The sequence below is a fragment of the Equus asinus genome, chromosome 10 (genome assembly GCF_041296235.1).
Source record: "Equus asinus isolate D_3611 breed Donkey chromosome 10, EquAss-T2T_v2, whole genome shotgun sequence".
Lineage (NCBI taxonomy): Eukaryota > Metazoa > Chordata > Mammalia > Perissodactyla > Equidae > Equus > Equus asinus.
The window spans coordinates 81,746,203-81,768,788 of record NC_091799.1 but is presented as its reverse complement, the minus strand read 5'-3'; the positions used below and the strand labels follow the sequence as shown (position 1 = coordinate 81,768,788).

General features: G+C 41.6%; 2 protein-coding genes across 5 annotated transcripts in view; both read right to left on the bottom strand.

The window, feature by feature from the left end:
* SLC45A2 (solute carrier family 45 member 2) overlaps window positions 1-5,680 on the bottom strand; it is a 37,077-nt gene extending 31,397 nt beyond the window's left edge. For 2 of the 4 annotated variants that reach the window (XM_014831210.3, XM_014831209.3), the window contains exon 1: window positions 1,021-5,680. In XM_014831210.3, coding sequence (XP_014686696.1) covers window positions 1,021-1,549 — 529 coding nt within the window. In that variant the 5' untranslated portion in view covers window positions 1,550-5,680. The remainder of the gene's footprint in view (window positions 1-1,020) is intronic. The other 2 variants (XM_070519808.1, XM_070519809.1) reach the window with 2 other exon arrangements.
* Window positions 5,681-6,641: 961 nt separating this feature from the next.
* Window positions 6,642-22,543, bottom strand: AMACR (alpha-methylacyl-CoA racemase). The gene is made up of 5 exons (XM_070519810.1): window positions 22,200-22,543; window positions 20,020-20,163; window positions 18,852-19,012; window positions 13,857-14,047; window positions 6,642-7,420 (listed from the first exon to the last, which is right to left on the bottom strand). The coding sequence occupies exons 1-5, from the start codon at window positions 22,444-22,446 to the stop codon at window positions 6,991-6,993; spliced, it is 1,173 nt and encodes a 390-aa protein (XP_070375911.1). The 5' UTR covers window positions 22,447-22,543; the 3' UTR covers window positions 6,642-6,990.
* Window positions 22,544-22,586: the final 43 nt, after the last annotated feature.

The window sequence follows — 22,586 nt, the reverse complement described above, 5'->3', positions numbered from 1 at the left end:
GTTCCAATTAAGGAAGAACGACTTCACAATTTTAACAAATAATTCTCATTCTATGGATGTGCCACAACTCATTCACCCAATCTCCTATTGGAGAAAAAAAGTTTTCCCTTGCTTTCAGTTTCACTTAAGATTAAAGTGTAATATGTGCACGTGTTTTAAGATTACAGTATAAAAATAAGTGAAAAATAAGCCTACTCTCCATTTTTCACTTCCAGTCTTTTAGTACCCCTTCCTAGAAGCCACTATTCTTATCAGGTTTTTTGTGAATTCTTCCAGAAATAGCCTACATTTATGTATTAATGCCCTCTTTTCAATATATACAAATGATAACTGATTATCCTGCCTCATTATCATCCATTCTGCTAGCCTGAGAGCTAATGATCTAAAAATGTGTGCTATTTTTAAGTTTAACAATCCCTTTTTTGATGTAACTTTTTATCTACTACCACCTATTACCAATTAATTGGTGGCTGATTAATGACTAGAAAAAGTGCTCACTATCAGGTTTGTTTTTGCCCAGAATTTGCAATGCAAAAATGTCCCCTTGAGATGACAGGTTGACACCCCATTGATGCCTAACCCATTAAAAGGCTCTACATAAACCTATCAACAGAATTAACTCTGATTTAGACACACAGGTAATTTATTGTAAATATTTATGGAGCCATTTGGCAGCTGGTTAATTTGACAAAGTACTGAATAAAGAAAGCATAATGAGCTCAAAAAACACCACAATTGATAAATAGGTAAAAATATTTAATTTGATAAAAGAGATAAAAATTTCATCCTATCTTAAAATCCTCAGAATAAAAAAGCAGTGCATGCTGATGTTTCTAAAAGTAAAGGCTCCCCAGTCTCAGAATTTGAGTCATTCCAAAGCTGAAGTTCATTGTAACCTAGGAGAGAGAATCTGTTCAAACCAAGTTCAAAGAGTCACATAAAGAAATTCGCATTCTCCTTCTATGGAGTTACATGATGGGACCCTTTTCCCCGCCTGCCCACCTCATGCAGTCCACTGACCTGATATGACAGCGTCCCCGTTGAGGTAGAGAGCCATACCCAGGAGCATTATGACGCTCAGGGCCAGGATGTAGGGTCTCCGCCGGCCCCACCTGGCCCGGCAGTGGTCGCTGGCCGATCCCACCACAGGTTGCAGCAGGAATCCCAGGACGGGACTGAGCAGCCACACCACGCTGTACAGACGCTTGGGCAGGCCCACGCTGAGCAGGACTGGGGTCACGTAGGCTGCCTCCACCGCGTAGCAAAATTCCCGGCCGAACATGGCCATGCTGTGCATGACGAGCCTGCCCGTGGATCTTTTGGGCAGCTCCACGGAGCCAAAGGGGCCATCCTCAGCTAGGGACTTATAGGTGTGAACGCCAGGCTGCCCACTGTTGCCACCCATGGCCACTGGGTGAGGAACCTGCCTGCAAGCCCACCGCCTCCCGGGTGGCCCTCGGGTTTGTGCCTCAAGCTGGATTTGACATAGAGCCTGGCTGAGCAGCCAACAGAGATGATCAGGCTGGGGGAGGGGCTCAAATTCTTTCATGGCTCTAAGATCACAAGTTATGATGAGAGGGAAGGGGGGTGGGGCCTGGGCAGCACAACAGAGATTAGCTGCTGTAAGCCCTCTGGTTCCTTAGAATGTTTTTCCTAAGGAATCTTCCTTTGTGCTGTTCTCACTCTCACTCTCCCTCTCTCCTTCTCTGTCTCTCTGTCTCTCTCTTACACACACACACTATTCCACATGATCACACAGCCAGCTTTGGAACAATAAAACCCTACTATGCAGGTATTAAGTTAAAACATGAATGAGTTGATATCTTTCTATAAACTTTTTTCTAGATACAAATATTCTGTAAGGACAAGTGTTTTTTGTTTTGTTTTGTTTTAAAGATTGGCACCTGAACTAACAACTCTTGCCAATCTTCTTTTTTTTCTTTTTCTGCTTTTTCTCCCCAAATCCCCCCAGTATGTAGTTGTATAGTTTTTAGTTGTGAGTCCTTCTAGTTGTGGCATGTGGGATGCCGCCTCAGCATGGCATGATGAGTGGTGCCACGTCCGTGCCCAGGATCCAAATGGGCGAAACCCTGGGCCACTGAAGCAGAGCATGTGAACTTAACCACTCGGCCACGGGGCCGGCCCAGAACAAGTTGCCTGAACACAAGCTGTCTACACACGCACCTCAAGAGTCAATTAACTAGACTTAAAATGGTGGGCGGTTGCACCCTTCCTTTAAATCACTAGCTGTCTCATAGCACTGTTATATTTGCCTTCATTGCACTTAACACACTTTAAATTAGATGGGTCTGTGTTTATTCTGTTTCTCCTATGTTAACTAGTCTCTGATCCCCTTCAGAGCCATGATTAGGTCTGTTTTACTCATTGTGGTATCCCCAGCAACTAGAATGATACCTGGCACCTAGTAGTTCCTCAATAAATATTTGCTAAAGGAATTCTTGAATGAATGAAGTATATACACTACATTAGTACTGCCAGTCAACTGCCTGTTTGCTCCGAGCCATCCTCTGCTCCTCCTGTGCTGCTCTGTATCAGAAGAGACTACATTTCCCAGGTTCTCTTGCTTTCTGGTTACTAGGTAGATTTGGCCAATGGGAGGCACTGGTGGGGAGACTAGGGGTGGGAGAAGGGAAGAAATCAGAGCATTCCTTCCCCCGACACATATACACTCTCTCTCCTTTCTGAAACATCTCTGGCAGTAGCTGCATCTCCACTGTGAGTCCAGCTTCTGCCAGGCAACCTTGGCTTCTGGGTCCTGATAATACTATCTTTTCCATCATCCCTGCAGCCATGGGAGTGGTCCTGGCTTCATGTTGTTGCTCCTATCTGGGTTGCCTCACTATCTTCTGGGCTTCTCAGCTCTTGTATCACTGGTGTAATTCTCTATATTAAATTTGCTCTGTTTTAAAGACTTGGAGTGGGTTTTATTTGCCTTGTTGGACCCTGAGTTCAAATGAAAAGTCTGAGAAGCAGGGGAAACATGATCTTTAGAAAGGCCCCTAAAATTGGTTACAGAGCAAGACTTTAGGTTAGAATATTGAAGTTTAAATTCTGGTTCTACCTCTTCCTAGTTGTATTTCCCTGTGCAAATCACTTAAACTGGTGTTTCCAAAACTGTGTGCCAAGGTGCCCCCGTACACCACAGTGAACTCACATGGGTATCTCAGGATATTTAAAAATGTGAAGACAGTAAACAGAGTGAAACTCAACAACTGTCAGACACCACATGAACCACTGGTGAAGTAGTTCACACTTTCAACATAAGATTGCACTACAATCCTTTCAATGATTTCATATTTTTGTGAGGCTGGGACTTCCACAGACATGATAAAAAGCAAGTATTGTATGAAAATCAATGTGGAACAGAAAATGAGAGTAGTGGTGTCCAATTTGATTCCAAGGCATGAGAAAGCCTTGTCCAGTGCAGTGTCCAGCGGGTGCATATGATCCATTAGTAATTGTGGTTAAGAATGAAATAAAAATAAAAATAGGTCTTCAATTTATATGTGTATTATATTTTTCAAATAGCTAGTAAGTTGTTAGGACATATATACTTAAGTTGTTGGGACCTGATATACATAAATGGAATGGTTATATATTTCTTTTGGCCTAGGGGCACCACAAAAAAATTACTGAGAAACTAAGGGAGATGGGAACTAAGAAGGTTTGGGACCATCTGAGCCTTGTGTTCTCATCCGTAAAATGAAGAAGCCTGGCCTACTTTCCTTCCCCCTGTGATTGTTGAAGAGCAACTGAGATACTGTATGTAATGGGTCTTATTGGCTGCCTACACAATATCCATTCTCCGCTCCCCCCATCCTGATGGAACCTGGATTAGATTCCAGAATCCACCCCTCCCTCACACAACCATGTGCTTCCAGGAAGCTGAGTCCAGGGGAGCTTTATCTGAGGATGATCCTACCTTCTCTGCCAAAGACTGGTGTAGGCTTGGCTTGTGACTTAACTTGGCCCCAGGAGACCCAAGACAAGGTTGGCTGAAGACTTCTGAGACCCCATCTTCTTCTGGATGTTGCTGTGTGTGGATATGAGATCCAAAACTTGGTATCAGGCTGAGGATAAAGCAAACACATGGAGGATGGGAAGTTGGCAGAGCCAGAAGAATGCAGGAAAACAGGGTCTGAGTAACTGGACTCAGGTAACCCTGAAACTCAACATCCTTCCAGCCTCTGGGTATGTGAGCCCAGACACTTCCTTCTTGTTTTGGATATTCTTACTTGCAGTTGAAGGCAGCCTGATTTTATATAGGTAAAAGTATTTTGCAAATTATACAGTGCAATGTAATTGTGACTGAAGCCTAAAACGTGCTTAGAGGGATGACATGAACATAGAGATGAGAGGCCTGGACGCAACCAGTCACCTTGTTCTACATAACTTGTTTTATTTATCACCATCCAGTTTGTAGCATCTCATCACTTCTTACATTGTAGGGTCAAAAGAGAGTGTAAATAAATGTGTATTGAACTATGCATTCAAGAACTATGTATTCCTCTTTCACTAGAATGGACCATCTTCAGTTGCCTGCCTCTCTTCCATCCTCCTGAAAACTTCCTATTTTCTCCTTACCTGGCCCTTGCCTACTTCTAAATCTACAGTTGGTCAAAGGATAGCTTAAAAAAAAAGAGGAAGCGTTGCATTTTCTGCACAGGGTCTTAGTCTTAGACTCTTCAAAAGAAAAGTATGGGTCACTAACAAAAGCTACTAGCCTTATTTACATACATTTATTCTTCAAAAGTTCACGCTCTACCAAAACCAATCTTTCATTCAAATATTTTGTATAAAGTCAATTAATCACAGAAATCAATATTCTAAGCTATTCCATCTGTTGATTTACAGATTTTTGCCAACCCCCTTTTATCCTTTCCCTCACCATCCATTCAACAGACACTTTTTTGAGCACCTACTATGACAGTAACCAAGGGGAAAAGGCTTGGTTCATATCCATTAGGACACTGCTACTCAAAGTGTGGTCTTTGAACCAGAAGCATCATAATCACCTGAAAGCCTGGTAGAAATGTAAATTCATGGGTCCCACCCTAGACCCACATTAGAATCCTTAGAGGTGGGCCTAGGAATCTGTTTTAACACTGTCTCCAGATGATTCTTTGCGTGCTGGAGTAACTACCCTAGGAGCTTATGGCCTAGTGAACTAAAAGCAATTGCTATCCTTGGAGATATGTACAAAATGCAATGGGAACATAGGAAGGACCCCTAAGAATAGGAGCTAACAATTACTGGGCACCTAGGATGTTCCAGGCACGTCACAGGCATTGTCTTAGACATCACAATGATAGAATGAGATTTGAACACAAGGCCTTTCTGACTCCAAAATTCATAATCACTGTGCAAAACCGCCCTAGGACTGAGAAACACGGGATGCTTCACAAAGAAGACCCAAAGAGAGTTTGAGCCAACTCTCAGTTTGCTAGATCAACAAGCTGGAGCATAAGGGGTCGAGAGTATTGTTAATCCTGAAAAATGTTGCAGCATATGGAAAGGCATGGAAGCAAGAAACCACAGCATATTTAGAAACTTCAGGCCATCCAATATAAAGTGTGAGGAGCAGTTGGTTAGGGATGGCATTGGACAGCTAGGTGGAAGTCTTATTATAAATAAATAGTTCACATGCTATGTAAATGAGCTTATATTTTATTCTATACGAAAAAAAGAGGACCACTGAAGAATTTTACAGGACTGAAACGACCAGTTTGGTGTCAAAAAGATTACTGGTAGTGTAACACAATGGAAAAAAAAAAAAAAATGAAGGCAGTGATACTAGAGGTCAAAGTCAGGTAGGAAAGCTGAGTAGTAGTCCAGGTAAGAGGTAACAGGGTCCTGAATGAAAGCTGCAATGAGAGATGGGCAAAGGGATGGATACAGGAGCTATTCACTCCTTTAATAAAATTCACAGTTTCCACCATGGGCCAGTCACTATTCCAGCAACTGGGGATTTAGCAATGAAAAAAACCTACACAGTTTCATAAAGCTTCCATTCTAGCGTGCACTAGTTAAGAGGGAGTGAGGACTGGGGTCAATCAATGTAATATCAGTAGTGACACAGTGTGTGAAGAAAAACAGAACAGGGGAGGGGAGACTGAGTGCTGAGGTGGCTGCTAGTTTAGTTACGGGTCAGGAAAGGACTCTCCTTTGGGCAACGGCCTAAATGAAGTGAGAGGTAAGCTGTGGGCCTATTGGGGGCTGGGGGAGACATGATGGGAGTGGAAGCCAGAGACTGGTAAGGGGAGGAAGAGCCTAGTAGGACTTTCAAACGGATGATGCTACAATGTCCTGAGAAAGAGACACATTTGGGTGATGCTAACAGGAAGCTACACAGACAAGTCAGGCTCGCAGCAGAGTGGTCTAGAGGGAGCAGTGGAAGTTATCTGAAGGAAACCTCAAGAACATTTTCTAAAATTCCAATTCAAAGACACTGGTCTTTGATTTCCTTATCAAATTCAAAGGATCAGGATTTTCTATCTAAGGACATTCATTTTGGTAAATATTAGAGCCAAAAATATTTCAGTGAGTCTCAAAATGTTATTTAAGTGCTATTTAAAGGGCTTTCTTGAAAGCTTTTCACAAACTTAGAAGCACGAGTAAACTTTAGGGGAAAAAAAAGCTTTATTTAATAAAAAGCATGATGTTAACTCATTTAAAGTATATTATAAATCTTTAAGTATTTCAATATCAACAAATATAATTATCAAGTAAACTGGAAGACAGAAAAACTGCCACGGATTAGTATAGGTAAACTAAAAACATTCCTAAATCAAAAGCCATGATTAACCATTTTCACAATTCAATCATTACTGTATAATCAGTCTTATTTCTTACTTAGAAAAATTCGATGGGACCACTGTGATGGGTCACGTGTCCACACCTACAATTTTGGGTATTATTCCATACCATAGATGCAGTATTCAAATTCACTTGAGCTGCGAGGCTGGAAACTTACAGATTAGCTCTTGGTTTACTACTTTCAATAATTTTATCTGAGTTAAGCTGATCAATTTCTTCCTGGCTGAACCCAAATTCTCTAAGTATCTCTTCAGTGTGTTCTCCTACAAAAGGATCCCTTTTGGAAGAAGGGATAGCTGGGGTGTTTGACAGCAGAGGTGCAGGGCGGGGACTCACACCCTGCTCCCCGTGAGTGATAAAGGAGCCTCGTTCTTTGTTATGACCATGCTGGACAGCCTCTTCTAAAGACAGAACTGGAGTCACGCACGCATCTGTGCCATCAAAGATCCGACACCACTCTGCCTTTGTCTTCTTTGCAAATATATCTGCAAATTTCTTCTTCATTTCTGGCCAATCAGTTATGCTCATCTGATTGGGAAGTTCTTCAGACTTGAGTCCAAGTCCTGAGAGAAAAACACAATTTCTTAAATTATTATGCTTTGTGTGGAGTGATTATAATCAATGAAGATGAGTTTGGAGCTCACCACACTGTCCCAAATAGGATGGTCGTTAAGGGTTTCTCAAATGGGTCAAAAGAAGAAATTCAAACTCATCTTGAAGTTGGAGCCAATGGCTTGAGAGAGCAGAGGTAGTAAGGGTAGCAGGACTCAAAACAGACTCTCCATTACCAAGATCTTATTATTTAATTGCATCAAAATTAGCCTATTTTTTGGCAAAAATAACCAAAACAAAAAGTAACAAATGTTGGAGAGGTTGTGGAGAAAAAGGAACCCTCATACACTGCTGGTGGGAATGCAAACTGGTGCAGCCACTATGGAAAACAGTATGGAGATTTCTCAAAAAACTAAAAATAGAAATACCATGTGATCCAGCCATCCCACTACTGGGTATCTACCCAAAGAACCTGAAATCAGCAATCCGGAAAGTCCCATGCACCCCTATGTTCATTGCTGCATTATTTACAATAGCCAAGACGTGGAAGCAACCTAAGTGCCCATAAACTGATGACTAGATAAAGAAGATATGGTATATACATACAATGGAATACTACTCAGCCATAAAAAAGGATAAAATCATCCCATTCACAACAACACGGATGGACCTCGAAGGTATTATGTTAAGTGAAATAAGCCAGATAGAGAAAGACAATCTCTGTATGACTCCAGTCATATGTGGAAGTTAAACATGTAGACAAAGAGAACAGATTAGTGGCTACCAGGGAAAAGGGGAGCTGGGTGGTGGGTACAAAGGGTGAAGTGGTGAACCTACAACACGACTGACAAACAATAAGGTACAACCGAAATTTCACAAGGCTGTAAACTATCATTTCAATAAAATGTTAAAAAAAAAAAAGTAGTCTATTTTTAATGGTCTAGGTTCCAGAAATCGATCTCTTCCCTCTGAGTAGGTTTGCAAAAAGAAATTTCCTCCTAATGTTATCATCTGTCGTATTGAATTAAAATAACCCCATATTTTATATAATGCTCCTAAACTCTATGAAAGATAAAATCTAAACAACTTTACATGACTATCTCAGTTTTCAAGGAAGAAGCCTAAAGATAAACAATTAAATTCAAAATTGCAGTTTTATAAATAATATTCATTTCTTTGTATTTTGGTCAAATAAAAGAGCTCTAGTGATATTTGACTCATTAAGGAACAAAGGACTTGTAAAGTAACCAAAGACTCTCGCAAATCGGTCCTACAGCAAACAGGGCAGAAAGTCATCAGCCAGCCAGTCACCAACGGGGCATGCAGACCTTTCTCTCCAGCGTGAAGGGCCCTGAAGGGCCCCTCAACACACAGTGCAAAGAGGATGAAAGCATCCAGCTGGTGATTTAACAGGAAGGAGGGCTTCTCTGGCCCATGACCTGATCTGCGCTTCCTTTATTGACAAGCTCCTACCCCTACAGATACACCTGAACTCCGTACTGATTAAATTATACCCAAAGGGCCACTTTACTGGGGTTTGGCGTAAATGCCATTTTTTTCCCTCATGTAAGACGTTTTCTAAATGTTTGAAATTATGTATAACATTTTGTGTAAGTTTAGCCAAGCTAATCAAATAATTTTCACTTTTATCATCCTTTCTTTCCCTACTACACTGAAGAACAATGACTAAGTGTAGGCTGCTCTGAAAAGGTAAGAAGTCATGAACACCGCAGGCTCTCCTTAGGGTTTTGAGGGATATAGGGAAACAAGGAGAACTCACAGAGTTCTGGATTGTGGTGAAAAGACACCTGTGGGATTTATAAGTAAATTTTTCTCTATAGTCACTTGTCCCACTTAAATACCAGAAAAGATCTGGAGTTATAGTTTCAGGTCTATCACTGTAAATCTACAAAGAAATGTTCCTAAGGATACCTTTGACTTTGCTTTCTCTTTCCTGATTGCCCCAAACTCTGTGATTAAAAAACACAAAAAATGAGCAGTTAGCCAAAGTAGTGATGTAGATGGTAGCTACTATTGGAAACATCTTTGCATCCTTTTTAAACAGTTTTTTAAATTAGAAAGTGATCAGAATCATAAAACTAAATAAAACTAGCAACAATTTGTCCTCTCTGTAACAAAAATCATACTTGCGATCACACAGGTCATAGTGTGTATGCGGGAAAATAGGAGAAATCAAAGGACCCCAAGTTCTACCCCAAGTCTGCCACCAGCTGCTCCACCGTCTCGTCATCCTTTCTCAGCCCACAATTCCCCATCCTGCCCAAGACCCTGATCGAGGCCACAGGATGAACTACCAGTGGTCTCGGGTGGGCTGTTTCCTGTGCTCTTCACATCCCTCTATGGAGCTCTGAATCCGATCTCCCATAGAAATGCAATTAGAGATTGTGGCTAGTTTCTACAGTCTAATCAATACTAAATTTGTGGTATTATAAGTCAAACACTTTCAGGGACTGGCCTGGGGACTCAGACACCATTTAAAACTTGGGAAAGTATGTTTTGATTTCCAAAAAACTACCGCACACATACTTGTACAGATATTCATACACACACACACACACACAAAATATTATTGTTTTAAGTACACCTAATACTTTTCTGCTCTGTAACACAATATTAGGAATATATTAAGCACTCAAAAATTTATTTCTAAGTATGCAATGATATATGTACAAAGATTAATGTTAATAGATTAATAAACATTCTTATAATGAAAAACTTGAAAAAATGCAGATGAATTTGAATAAAGAAATGGTTAAGTAAATTTTAGGACAGGCACACCATATCATATGGCTACTATAAAAAAAAGGTGAGGGTAAAGCTCTTTTTTTATTGACAAGAATGTCTTGTTATATTGTTGAATAAAAAGAGATAGCTATTAATGATAAATGTTTGTAACTGTACATAATATATATAAATAACAAATTGTAAAAAATAAAATGTGTGTTTGCAGGTGCATAGAAAAAATTCTGGGGAGACATCCCAAATTTTCCCAAAATGAAAGGACAAGGGAGAATTTTTACTTCTTATTTGACAAATTCTGTGTTGTTTAAATATTTTTGACTTTTTTTCATTTTTTAACATTGTGGTAAAATATGGATAAAATTTACCATTTTAGTTATTTTTAGGTGTACAGTACTGTGGTGTTAAGTATATTTACAGTTGTCCCTCTGGCGGATTGGTTCTAGGACCCCCCCGGATACTAAAATCCACACATGTTCAAGTCCCTTATATAAAATGATTTAGTATTTGCATATAACCTACACACATTTTCCCATATACTTTAAATTGTCTCTAAATTACTTATAATACCTAATACAAAGAAAATGCTATATAAATAGTTGTTATACTGCATGGTTCAGGGAATAATGACAAGAAAAAAAAGTCTGTACAATACCTGTTCAGTATAAATGCAAACACTGTAGGCCTTTCAATCCGTGGATCTGGATGGCCAACTGTATACTGTTCTGGAACCATCACCACCATCTCTCTCCAGAACTTTTCCTCTTCCCAAACTGAAACTCTGTATCCATTAAACACTATCTCCACATTCTCCCCTCCCCCAGCCCCTGGCAACCACCATTCTACTTTCTGTCTCTATGAACCTGACTACTCTAGGCACCTCATATAAGCAGAATCAAACAGTATCTGTCCTTTTGTGACTGGTTTATTTCACTCAGCATAATGCCTTCAAAGTTCATCCACGTTATAGCAGAAGTCAGAATTTCTTTCGTTTTTAAGGTTGAATAACATTCCATTGTATGTATATGCCCATTTTGCTTATCCTTTCATCTGCTGAGAGACACTTGGGTTGCTTCCATCTTTTAGTTATTGTAAATAATGCTGCTATGAACACGGATGTACAAATACCTGTTTGAGTCCCTGCTTTCGATTCTTTTGGGTATAAACCCAGCAGTGGAACTGCTGGATCATATGGTATTTCTATGTTTAATTCTTTGAGGAACCAACATACCATTTTCCACAGTGCTTGCACAATTTTACATTCCTCCAGTAATGTACAGGGTTCCAGTTTCTCCACATCCTTGTCAACACTCATTATTTCAGGTTTTCTTTTAATAATATTTTGAAATTTTAAAACAACTTTTAAAAACTCTCTATTGCTTATCTGGTTATACTACAAGAGTCCTGCCATCTCTCAATGTCATGAAATTCTCAGTCTTTTCAGATTTTTTTACCCTGGAAAGCAGCAGGGACACAGCACAGTGGCGTTCGCCTCTTACAAAAACCTTGTGTATTTATGTTCAGATCCTGAAGAGCTAAATTAAGGTAGGGTCTCAAAGATCTCAAAATACACGGTGAAATAAACGAAGTATATAATTAATACTACCTCAAAATATCATTATAGATGTGGGAGTTTGTCTAGTTGGGCCTGAGAGAGAAATAACATATATGTGATTAGTAAAAGTACTATTTTGAAAAATAAATATTGTAAAAGAAAGAAAATGCTAAGGCATTTTGGCACAGCCTATGTAGATTAAGCAAAATCTGATTTAACACGCTAAGTCTGCCTGAAGCCCAGCTAAGGATCCCTGAAGGGAAAGAGAAGGTTAAGGATACTAGAAAAGGCTTGGATGCAAAGAGAGAGGGCTGCAAAAAAAATCATAGGGTGTGATAGTTTAGACTCAGAAAGAGAACAGCCAGGAGAAGATTAGAAGCTGAGGGGCTGAAGGGCCTTATAGAAAAATGTCCCAGAAAGGCTCATTTATTGAGGTGGAGTGTGGATATTAGAAATAATTATTCCAAACATATATGTTTTAAAATAACAAGATACGCCAAGAAGGGGAGTTAACTTCTGGAATGGCAGAGCAAGAACCTTCAACAATTCGCTCCTGCATAAAAGCAACAACAACACTGGCACAAATTGTCAGAATCAACTTTTTCAAAACTCTGGAAATTAACTGAAAGCTTGCAACCATCCAAAGAGCATTTATTCAAGAAAAATGAATGAATCTCAGTAGGACTTTATGGTGTTATCACCTGCGCTAATTTCACCCCTTTCTCCCCAGCTCTGTGATAGTCTTTAAAATCAACAGGTTCCCAACTATGGTAGCTTGAAAACCAGCAGGATAACAGCCATTGGCGGGGGGAGAATGAGTTCGGAGCTCCTCAAAAATCCTACCCCCGGAAAACTGCCACTATTTGGCCTGTCTGGCAACTCCCTGAAAGGCTCATTCTCAGGGCTTGCCTTTATGTGATCTGACTCAGAGTTCACAGTGCCCTATTCCCAGCACATGTCAAAAAAAAAAAAAAAAAAATTAGTGGCAACGGTTTAAAATTGCAGCTATCAGAGATGGCACTACCTGCTGGGACTAACAAGGAGCTGACCAAAAAACTTAAAAGAAAAAAGCAAGGAATAGGATGTCCATAAGGGTATTGAAAAGTTCCAACATACTCCTGAGAGTTTAAAAGACCATGCACATGCACAGGTCCAGGGCGGCAGGCATGCGCAGAAGAGATCTGAGAAGGTCCTCATCTTTCATCTCTGGCTGACCGTGAGGCTCTGCACCAGCATGAAGTGAAGGCACAGAGCGCCTCAGAAAAGCATGGGAGACTTACTGGTTCAAAGCACTTGAAGACACTGCTGTTCAAATATTAGCTGACCATCAAGCTAACTGAGCACACAGCAGTGGCTGCACACGCCAAAGAAAACAGATCCAGTCCTGGAAAGTCATTGAATAAACAAACAGCAGCAACAACAAATCCAGGACGAAGAGAAGAGGAGATCTTATTTCCAGATTGCCACATTTCATTTTTTAAAATAACCTATTTCAACAAAAAATTGTGAGGCATGCAAAGAAAAAGAAAAGTATGGCCCATACACAGAAAAAAAAGTAATCAATAGAAACTATCCCTGAGGAAGCCAGATGTTGGACTTCCTAGAAAAAAATTTTAAGTCAGCTATTTTAAATATGTCCAAAGCACTGAAGGAAACCATTTCTAAAGAATTAAAGGAAGGTATGAGAACAATGTTTCATCAAATAGAGAATATCAATAAAGAGACAAAAATTATTGAAAAAAGGAATCAAATAGAAATTCTGGAGTTGCAAAGTATGGTAACAAATGAAAACCATGAGAGGGCCTCAACAGCAGACATGAACTGCAGGAGAAAGAATCAACGAACCTGAAAAGAGGCAAGCCGAGTTTACCCAGTCTGAGGACTACTACTGAGCATGAAATGTAACGAAAACATGGAACTCCCACAAAAGAGATTACTATTGTTTTAAAACCCTGAGCTATTTCAGAGACTTGTAAAATCACCCGTCAATTTAAAAAATAGGGGAAATGCCCCACGATATAATGATGGCTCTAATTGGGTTAATTATAAAATGGATGTATAATAAAAGATATCACGAATTTCAAAAGGCCCCAAAATAGAGGCTAAAGAACATCCACAGGACAAGGAGGGTGGGGAAAGTACGTGAAATTACTTATCTTTGATCAGCAACTCATAGAACTGGGGCTCTATTGCTCCAACAGCCATGAATTCCTCGTCTGCTGTCCTATATGTTGTGTAGAAAGGAGCTCCACCATCTAACATGTTCTGTCCTCGAGGCTGTTCCCACAGGCCCATTTCCTGTGTTTGCCACAGGAAAGTACTTAGATATGCTGTTCCTTCCACCTTTGAAGACACAACACAATACGAATCCATATAATTAAACTATAAAAGCTTCATTCCTTTCTACTTGGGTTTTTTTAAAAATATTGAATAAAAATGTATAGGAAGATTATATCCAATTATACAACTTCTTTGGGATTTCGAGAAAGTCAGCAGAGTAGGTTTATGGCAGAGGGAGTTCCTGCACTATCGAGTTCAGAAAATACTGTTCAGAAAAGACTCAGAAGCAGCTATTTTTGTTCTTCCTTTCAAATAAGATTGGCAAAATGTTGATAATTTTTGAAGCTAGGTAAGGGTATATGGAAGTTCATTCTATATTCTCTTTACTTACATATATGTTAAAAATTCTCAGGACAAAAAGTTAAAAATAAAGCAAAAAGGTTTTTAAAAATCCACTGTCTGATCTCAATTCCTATAAACATATATACACAGACATATGAAGCATATCACATTTTAAAGGTAAATCACACTACAATTAAATTTAACTTACTCTAGTTGGAGTCTAAGCCCAAGAAAATTATAATTGAGTATTTAATATATTTTAACTTTAATATCACTAGGAAATTACAAAATGAACATAACAATATGGGTGGCAGGTATATGGGTTTTGTGAGTCCAGATAAACTAGTTTGGGAATGCCAACTTCTCGCTGAGTCCAGGAGTGAGAACAGGAATGGATTCGCATCTTCAGGGATGAGTATCACAAGGCTGGATGCACTGCGCTATCTAAAGACAACCACTTCCCTGTCCTTGTAGCTTTCTGATCCTAATGATTCCAGCACCCCAGGGAGAAGACCATCAAAGCATCCTTGTCTCTGAAGTTGCCAATAGAGGGGCCACATTCCAACAGTGAGCACGCAATTTCCCACAGTTACTGGCTATGAAACAAATGCAAAATATATCTTCAATACATCCCAAATTTCCCTTTTAACTTGAATTCTCATGTACACCTGAATTCAGGGTTTGGACATTTGTCATTACCAAATAGTGGAGTTTGTATAAGTGGCCTATGGTGGTGCTTTTTTTTGAAACTGGGTTATGTAGATTTTAGAGAGTCCCCACATTTATACCTATACATACACCTACACAAATACATATAATGATACACACACACACACACACACACATATATATACACATATAATGTCTTTTATGTAACGGATGTACTCACGAGTTTGCTGAAAAAAGATGCACCGACAGAGTTCAGAGTCTAGTTTGACCCCCTCAGGACACAAACAGGCTCTAATCTAATCCTACTTTATTTAGTGCCACAGGAGGATACAGGATAAGGAATATAGCAGTTACAATCCTCATCTCATCACAAGGCCACTGAGGCACACGCCTTCTCTGGCCCCCTCACCCACATGTAGGGAATGCTGCCACAGAGGAGAGCCCCTTGAGACAGGGAAACTGCAGCCTCCATTTCCCAACCTTCTAGATGGTTCTCACCTTATAGACCCACAACCTGCATGCCAACATGCAGCCCTAGCCCCCACCCAGGTCAGGCGCACTCCCCCAGACCAGGAGTAAACAAGGCAAAACAGACCCCGCGTTCCAAAGTTATCTTCACTCTACACTTTCCAAGGAAACACTACTATGAAGAGACGACTCCAGGTCATCACAGGCAGGCATGAGTCAAGGATTCTGCTGCTAAAAACATCTGAAACTACTGGCCTAGAAGAATAAGGTATCTGCTCCCCCTGATCAGCTTCTACAAGTATGTGAATCACAAGGGTTCCCAGAGATGGGGAAGTAATGAACACAATGCTTTATGATCCATCGGGTCTGGAGGAATTAGCCAACACCACAATACCCTAACACAAACATGAACCTTGCATAAAGTTTACAGTGTATTCACATACACTAATACCTGAATATCTTCCTAATTGTCATGTAATTCTGATTAGACAATCTGATGAAAGCAGTAATTATCCTTTATTTAAATTTGACTATAAAAAAGCAATTACATGTCATTAGTAAATTATTCAGATTATTACTAAATATGCAGTAATTAATCCTAACTTCTTAAAACTCCCAAGGCCTCATGGTTGTTCTCAGTGCATTCCTTTGGCACCACAGGGAGCGTGCCCACAGGGCAGCCGAGTGCAGTGGCCGAAAGCATGGCTTTCATGCCCACGAAAGTGTCAAACTGCCCAGGTGCAGAGCTTCGGACCCTTTGCAGCCACCTGCTTCAGGAGAAGGCTGTGGGCCTCTCCACGGTGGAAAGTCTTCACAGGCCTTCAGAAGCCTGAGAGCCTTCCGGGAGGACACCTCCTTTGGGTGGTCGCGTGGATCAAAGGAGGGGAGATGACGTGAAGCACTGAGCCTCGCCCTCGGAGCAAGGTAAGTTGACAGCAGGCGCTACTGCCGCTCCGGTGCGAGCTGGGCCTGGGCCGGGACTGGCCAGGAGCCGCCAATGAAAACACCAGTCACACTCCGCTCCTGCTGAAGTCACGTCGGAGATGGACACAAGGACAATGTGACTGTAACCTGATGACAGGCTCACAGGACACAGAAACAGGACAGGGCAGCAAGGGATTAGGCCTCGAGGAGACGGAAGCACAAACCAAGGCCCCGAGATGAGGGACTCTGGTCGGAAATGGCCTTTGCAAAGGTCACCAATGACAAACCCAATTTACACCGTTTGGTTTTAAACTCTCGAGGTCTCCATCAACTTCTGACCCTCTTCGGACTTTCTCTTTCCTTCCCTTTCATGACAACGCTCCCTGTGGCTCTCCACGTCCCTCTCCTTAGCCCTGGCTTCTCCTCTTCTGCCCTCTCACTCCTCAAACGCCGGTGTTCTATCCCCTTCCCTAGCAGACCACATGGCTCCCAAATGCCTCTGAAATCTGTTTCTAGTCCCTAACTTTACGTATTCCATTGGATATCTGAAAGGCACTTCAAACTTGAAATGACCAAAACTGAATGCCTTTCTTCTAATAATAATAACAAAACCAAACTCCTATGCAGTGCCTCCTCTATGCCAGACACTGAACAATAGATGAACTCATTTAATTCTCTAACAATGCTATGAAGTAGATACCATTATTATCTCCATTCTACAAAGAAGGAAACTGAGGCACAGGGAGATTAAGTAACTTTCCCAAGATCACAGAGCTATGAAGTGGCAGAGCTGAGGTGGAGGAAGTCAGCTGCCAGTCGGTGCTCTTGACCATTGTGCCACACTGCTTCTTCCTTCAACGGTCTTCCCCCAAGGTCCCACTGACACCATCCACCAGGTAGTCCAAGCCAGAAATAGGGGAGCCATCCATGATTCCTCCCTCTCCCCTCACTGCCAACGCATCACCAAATCTCAGAAATTGTACATCTCAACTATCACTCAATCCAGACCCATTCTACCATTACTGACTTTGGCACTTGCCCTTAGCTCACAGCAATAACCCGGTAACTGTCCCTTGGCCTCCAGTCTTGTCTCCATGCCACCTCCAAAGATCTGTCCAAGGCAAATGTGTCGTTGCGCTGGATTGAACTCTTACCAACTAGTTGTGAGAACTCAGGCAAATTTCTAGGATTCAGTTTCCTCCTCTTTAAAATAATAACGTATTCCAGGTGAAATTGTTGTTTTGAGGATTAGGAGAAATCACACAGGGAAGGAGCTCAGGATAACATGAGGCACACGCTCAGCGTGTGACAGTGAAGAAACCGAAGCATGATGAGGTCATAGTCTCCCTTACACAATGCAGAAGGAAGGAGGTCTGGACTGGCCCGTTTGACTTCGGCACCCTTAAGGGGTGACCTTCTCTATCTGCTATGGGAGGCTTCCTGAGCCCCGTTTTGAATGAGGATTGCTTGAAAAGTATATTCTAAGCACAAGGGAGAGTGTGCAGAAAATTGCTAAAACACAACACAGGAATCAGGTGAGTCAGGAAAAGTTTAGAAAACTGACTCCACAAACAGATGATCAAAATTTGACATTCTGACACATGTAAATTAGGATATGAGGCTATTTTAAAGAAAAGGATATCCCTGGTAACTTGGATTCAATCTTCAAATCTCACTTATCTCTTGAAGTGTTCAGAAAAAGATTTGAGGCAGCCATCTACGGTACAGTAGTCCCCCCCTTATACACAGTTTTGCTTTCCGCAACTTTGGTTACCTGAGGTCAACCATGGTCTGAAAATATTAAATGGAAAATTCCAGAAATAAACAATTCCTAAGTTTTAAATTGTGAGTCGTTCTGCGTAGCAGTATGGAATCTCCCATCGCCCCACCCTATCCCGCCTGGGACGTGAATTGTCCCTTTGTCCAGGACATCCACGCTGTATACACAACCTGCCTGTTAGTCACTTAGTAGTGTCTGGGTGATCAGATCAACTGTTGCAGTATTACACTGCTGGTGTTCAAATAACCCTTATTTTACTTAATAACGGCTCCAAATCCCAAGAGTAATGATGCTGGCAATTCGGAGATGCCCATGAGAAGCCATGAAGGACTTTCTTGAAGTGAAAAAGTGAAAGTTGTTGAGTTAATAAGGAAAGAAAAAAAATCGCATGCTGAGGTTGCTAAGATCTACAGTAACTTCTATTACAGTATATTTGTATAATTGTTCCATTTTATTATTAGTTATTGTTTTAATCTCTTTCTGTGCCTAATTTATAAATTAAACTTTATGATAGGTATGTATGTACAGGAAAAAACATGGCATATATAAGGTTCAGTACTATCCGCCGTTGCAGGCATCTATGGGGGGCGGGGGGTCTTGGAACACATCCCCTGAGAATAAGGGGGGATCTACTGTATTTAAGAAGAACGGGTGGGCTTATCATTTCCCCCAAATATCACTTACCATGCTTGCGTCAATGACTTGACCTTTGCCAGAGCGTGTACGTTCAAAAAGAGCCATCATGATGCCCAGCGCACACATGAGGCCACCACCACCAAAGTCAGCCAGTAGATTCAGCGGAGCACATGGCTTGTCACCACTTTTGCCAAGTTTTGACAGAACACCTACACCATTTAAAAAAATCGGGGAAAGTTAACTGTAAATTTAACGTCTCTTTTAAATAAATACATGAACATCTTAGAGGAGTAACCAATCACTCTAGTTGCTGACATAAGTGAACACTAGTACCTAATGCTTTTCCAAATCTAAACCTATTCGGCATATTTATAAACAGGATTTCCCTCCAACAAGGCTCCTTGTTTTGCTTTTTTCCTTCTCTAAAACTTTATTCCAACTAACATTTTCAGAATTTTACTGCTAAGTTTATACTCACTGAGTTTTGGGAAAAAATGATTTGTTATCAACTTAGTTTATGGTTTAACAGTATAATGCACCTCCATGCTTATTAGAAAGAGATGCAAGAAAATAATCAAATACAAGAAAGAAAAGCAATTAAATTTTAAAATAGATGAGAAAATCCAATTCTATACTCACTCTTTTCCTCAACCTTTCAATGTATATTCACAGAAAATTAGAGACTTTCTTTACTCAACAACATACAGTCTGTAGAATTCTAGAATCAGGCCATTCTAACACATGTTCTTACAGGCCAACACTTCAATAAAGTGAGATCACAACCTGAAAAACAGGCTTTGTCTAGTATTCATACAAGTCTAAAATGGTAACTCAGGCAATGATTCACAAAGATGGCGTGGGGAGCGGGGTCAGAATCAAATTATATCAGCATTTTCAAACTCTAGAGCCACCATCATTATTACCACCAACTCTCTTATTCGTAGCAGGGGCTTGCCTGAGAATTGACTCCACAAATGTAGTAAGTAAATGTGACTAGTGAGAGTATATTATCCATCAAATGTGTTAAGACAGGGGGAAAAGGGTTGACAATGACTGTTCCGAGACAAACTCATCCGTTTTAAACAACCATACTCTCCTTATTGATTCTGATAAATATTTCAATCTTCCCCCTTAAAAATTCTTTTTCCTTAGTAGAACTGTAGATCTTGACTGGGAACAAAATAAAAAGTATAGAGAAATTATTTTTTTAACATACCCGACAAAGCCAAATAGTTGATATCATGGCCTGCTAACCTAGAGAACCTCCCCAACTGGCCAAATCCACTCAACCTGGCATAGATAAGACTTGGATTCTCCCTCTGCAGAATCTCCGGGCCCAGCTGGAGTTTTTCCATGACACCTTAAGAGAAAAGTAACAATTTTTTGTTAAGCAAGCATGAATTGAGGATGGGTATAATCCCTTCTCTCTGGCAAACATAAAACAGCACTCATACAAGTAATACTAATGTTTGTTGCAGGTTTGCAGCGTGTTTCCAGTAATTAAGGACCCAAAGAGCGAGGCCACCATTTCTGGAATGTGTGGCTTCTGCCTCAGAAGGCTATTTCCTTCCAGCACTTGCCTGTTTCCCTTCAGTCACATCCAAGCCTCTTCAAGCCCCATAGTGGGCATTTCATCCCTTTAGTCTGTCCCTTTATAAAACCCTCTCCTTAGTAATTAGAAATGGTTTGTTCTCCTGCAATAGTTACCCGGGGTCTTTATTTGGTCAAAAATTCACTTTTGAACGCTGCTCTTCCTTTTAGGACCTTTGCTTCTATGGCCACATTAGTGCCTACCACCTTCTACCTCATGCTGTACTTATGTATGTATATATTCCATCTTCCCTATCAGCTCAGGAGCGACTCTGGTGGAATTCATGCCTGATCTGTTTCCACAAGCCTCTAAAGAACCCAGCATCAAAACCCTCACAGAAAGGCTCAGTAAATATCCATGGAAAGGTTAGCTACAAAGGCACCTAAGATCTCTTAAGGTCTCAGCAAGTACCATATTCATTGCACAAAATCTAAGCAACTGACACCTAGTCTCCTGGGATTAAAAGCAATAAAGATTACATACTAAATTCACTGTCTTTCTTCCTAACGTTATGATATACTACAACGGCCCTCTAGTCCTCTTCCTAAACACCAGCCATAATCCCTCACCTGGCAGCTACACCTGTATCCACAGTGGTATTTTCCTCCTAATCGTAAGACTTTGAACAAATTATCTAACCATGTTGACTCTCCTTCATCTTCAAATGGGACACAGTTAAACTACGATATAATCCTAATCGTTAAATTATTATTACTACAATCCTCAAATCTAGCTATAAGGGTAAATGGGGTCACATTTAAACACACCTGGTGCCCCAGAGACATTCAATTCATTCACCAAACATTTACTGATTTCCTGTTATGTACCAGGTAAAGCTTGGGATGTGTGCTTGCAGATAACTCTGGCAGCTGTCTGAGAATGGATCCGAGCGGTGTTAGATCCAAACATCATCTTTGAAAAAGGCTGTCACGACACTATCAAGGAAGCTGCAGCAGGTATGGAGAGAAGGGCTGCTTAGTTATAGAAAAGAAGAAGAATGAACGGATTCGTGATAACTGAAAGCAAGTGGAGAGAAAGATTTGGAGTCACAGAGGAAGCGCAAGTTTCTGATTCAGGCAATTGGGTGGCTACGGCTTCCATTCCCTGAGATAAATAATTCAGAAGGAGGCGATATCACCTTAGGAAGAAAGGTGACGGGCTTGGTTTGGGATTTCTGGAAGCTGCAGTGCCTGGAGGACAGCCAGATAGAAATGTGCAGGACCTGGGGATCCCAGCGGTCTGCGGCACTAACACGGGGGGTACAATTACGGATTCGGGCATCATCTGTCTATAAAAGGTGAAAACAGTGGGAATGGATAAGGCGGCTCCAGGAAACCGAGTGTAGAGTAAACGAAACTGAGCTGAAGGGGAACTTGGGAATACCAGCATTTAAGACAGGGAGTGCTGGGTCCGTGGATGGCTTTCGAGGGTACACAGAACCCCAAAACTGTAGCAAAATGACTAAATCCTATATGCAATTTTCCCAGGAGAGAATTTACGTCTTTCATTATTCTCACAGGGTTCCTAACCGTCAAATAATCAAGAAAGGCAAATATAAATAGGAGGTGAGGAAAAAAGAGGCACTTGGAAAGAGTCGAGTTATAACGCGAACAAGGGCATCCGCGGTATCTCGGATCCCAAGTAGGAAGATCGTCTCGAGGGGCGAATGATCAACAATATCAAATGCAACACAAAGTCTAGAAAGGCAGGGACGGGATGGGTTCACGTGGCAACAGGGCAAAGGAGCGGCGGGCACAGCCTCAGTCCGAACAGTCCGGCCCCCTCCCTTCGCAGGCTGGGCTCACCGGCGCGGAAAGGATCCAGCACCACGTCCGCCCGCGCGCACAGGCGCCGCAGCACCGCCGCTCCCCGCGGCCGCTTCAGGTCCAGGGCCAGCGAGCGCTTGCCCCGGGCCAGGTAGCTTGTGCCGCCGCGGACGCCGGTCCGGTCCACACGCACCACTTGCGCCCCGAAGTCCGCCAGGACCATACCGCAGAACGGGCCGGGCACCAGGCCGGCCAGCTCCAGAACCCGGACGCCCCGCAGCGCCATGGCGCGCCGCCTCTCCACCCGCAGGAGAATACGGAGCGACTGCCACCAGGGTCACCCAAGCGTGGCGCACGGCCCCGAGCGCGCACTGCCCCTATGTGCGCCTGCGCGCCGCCGCGGTGTCTGCGCACTGGTGTGTCCGC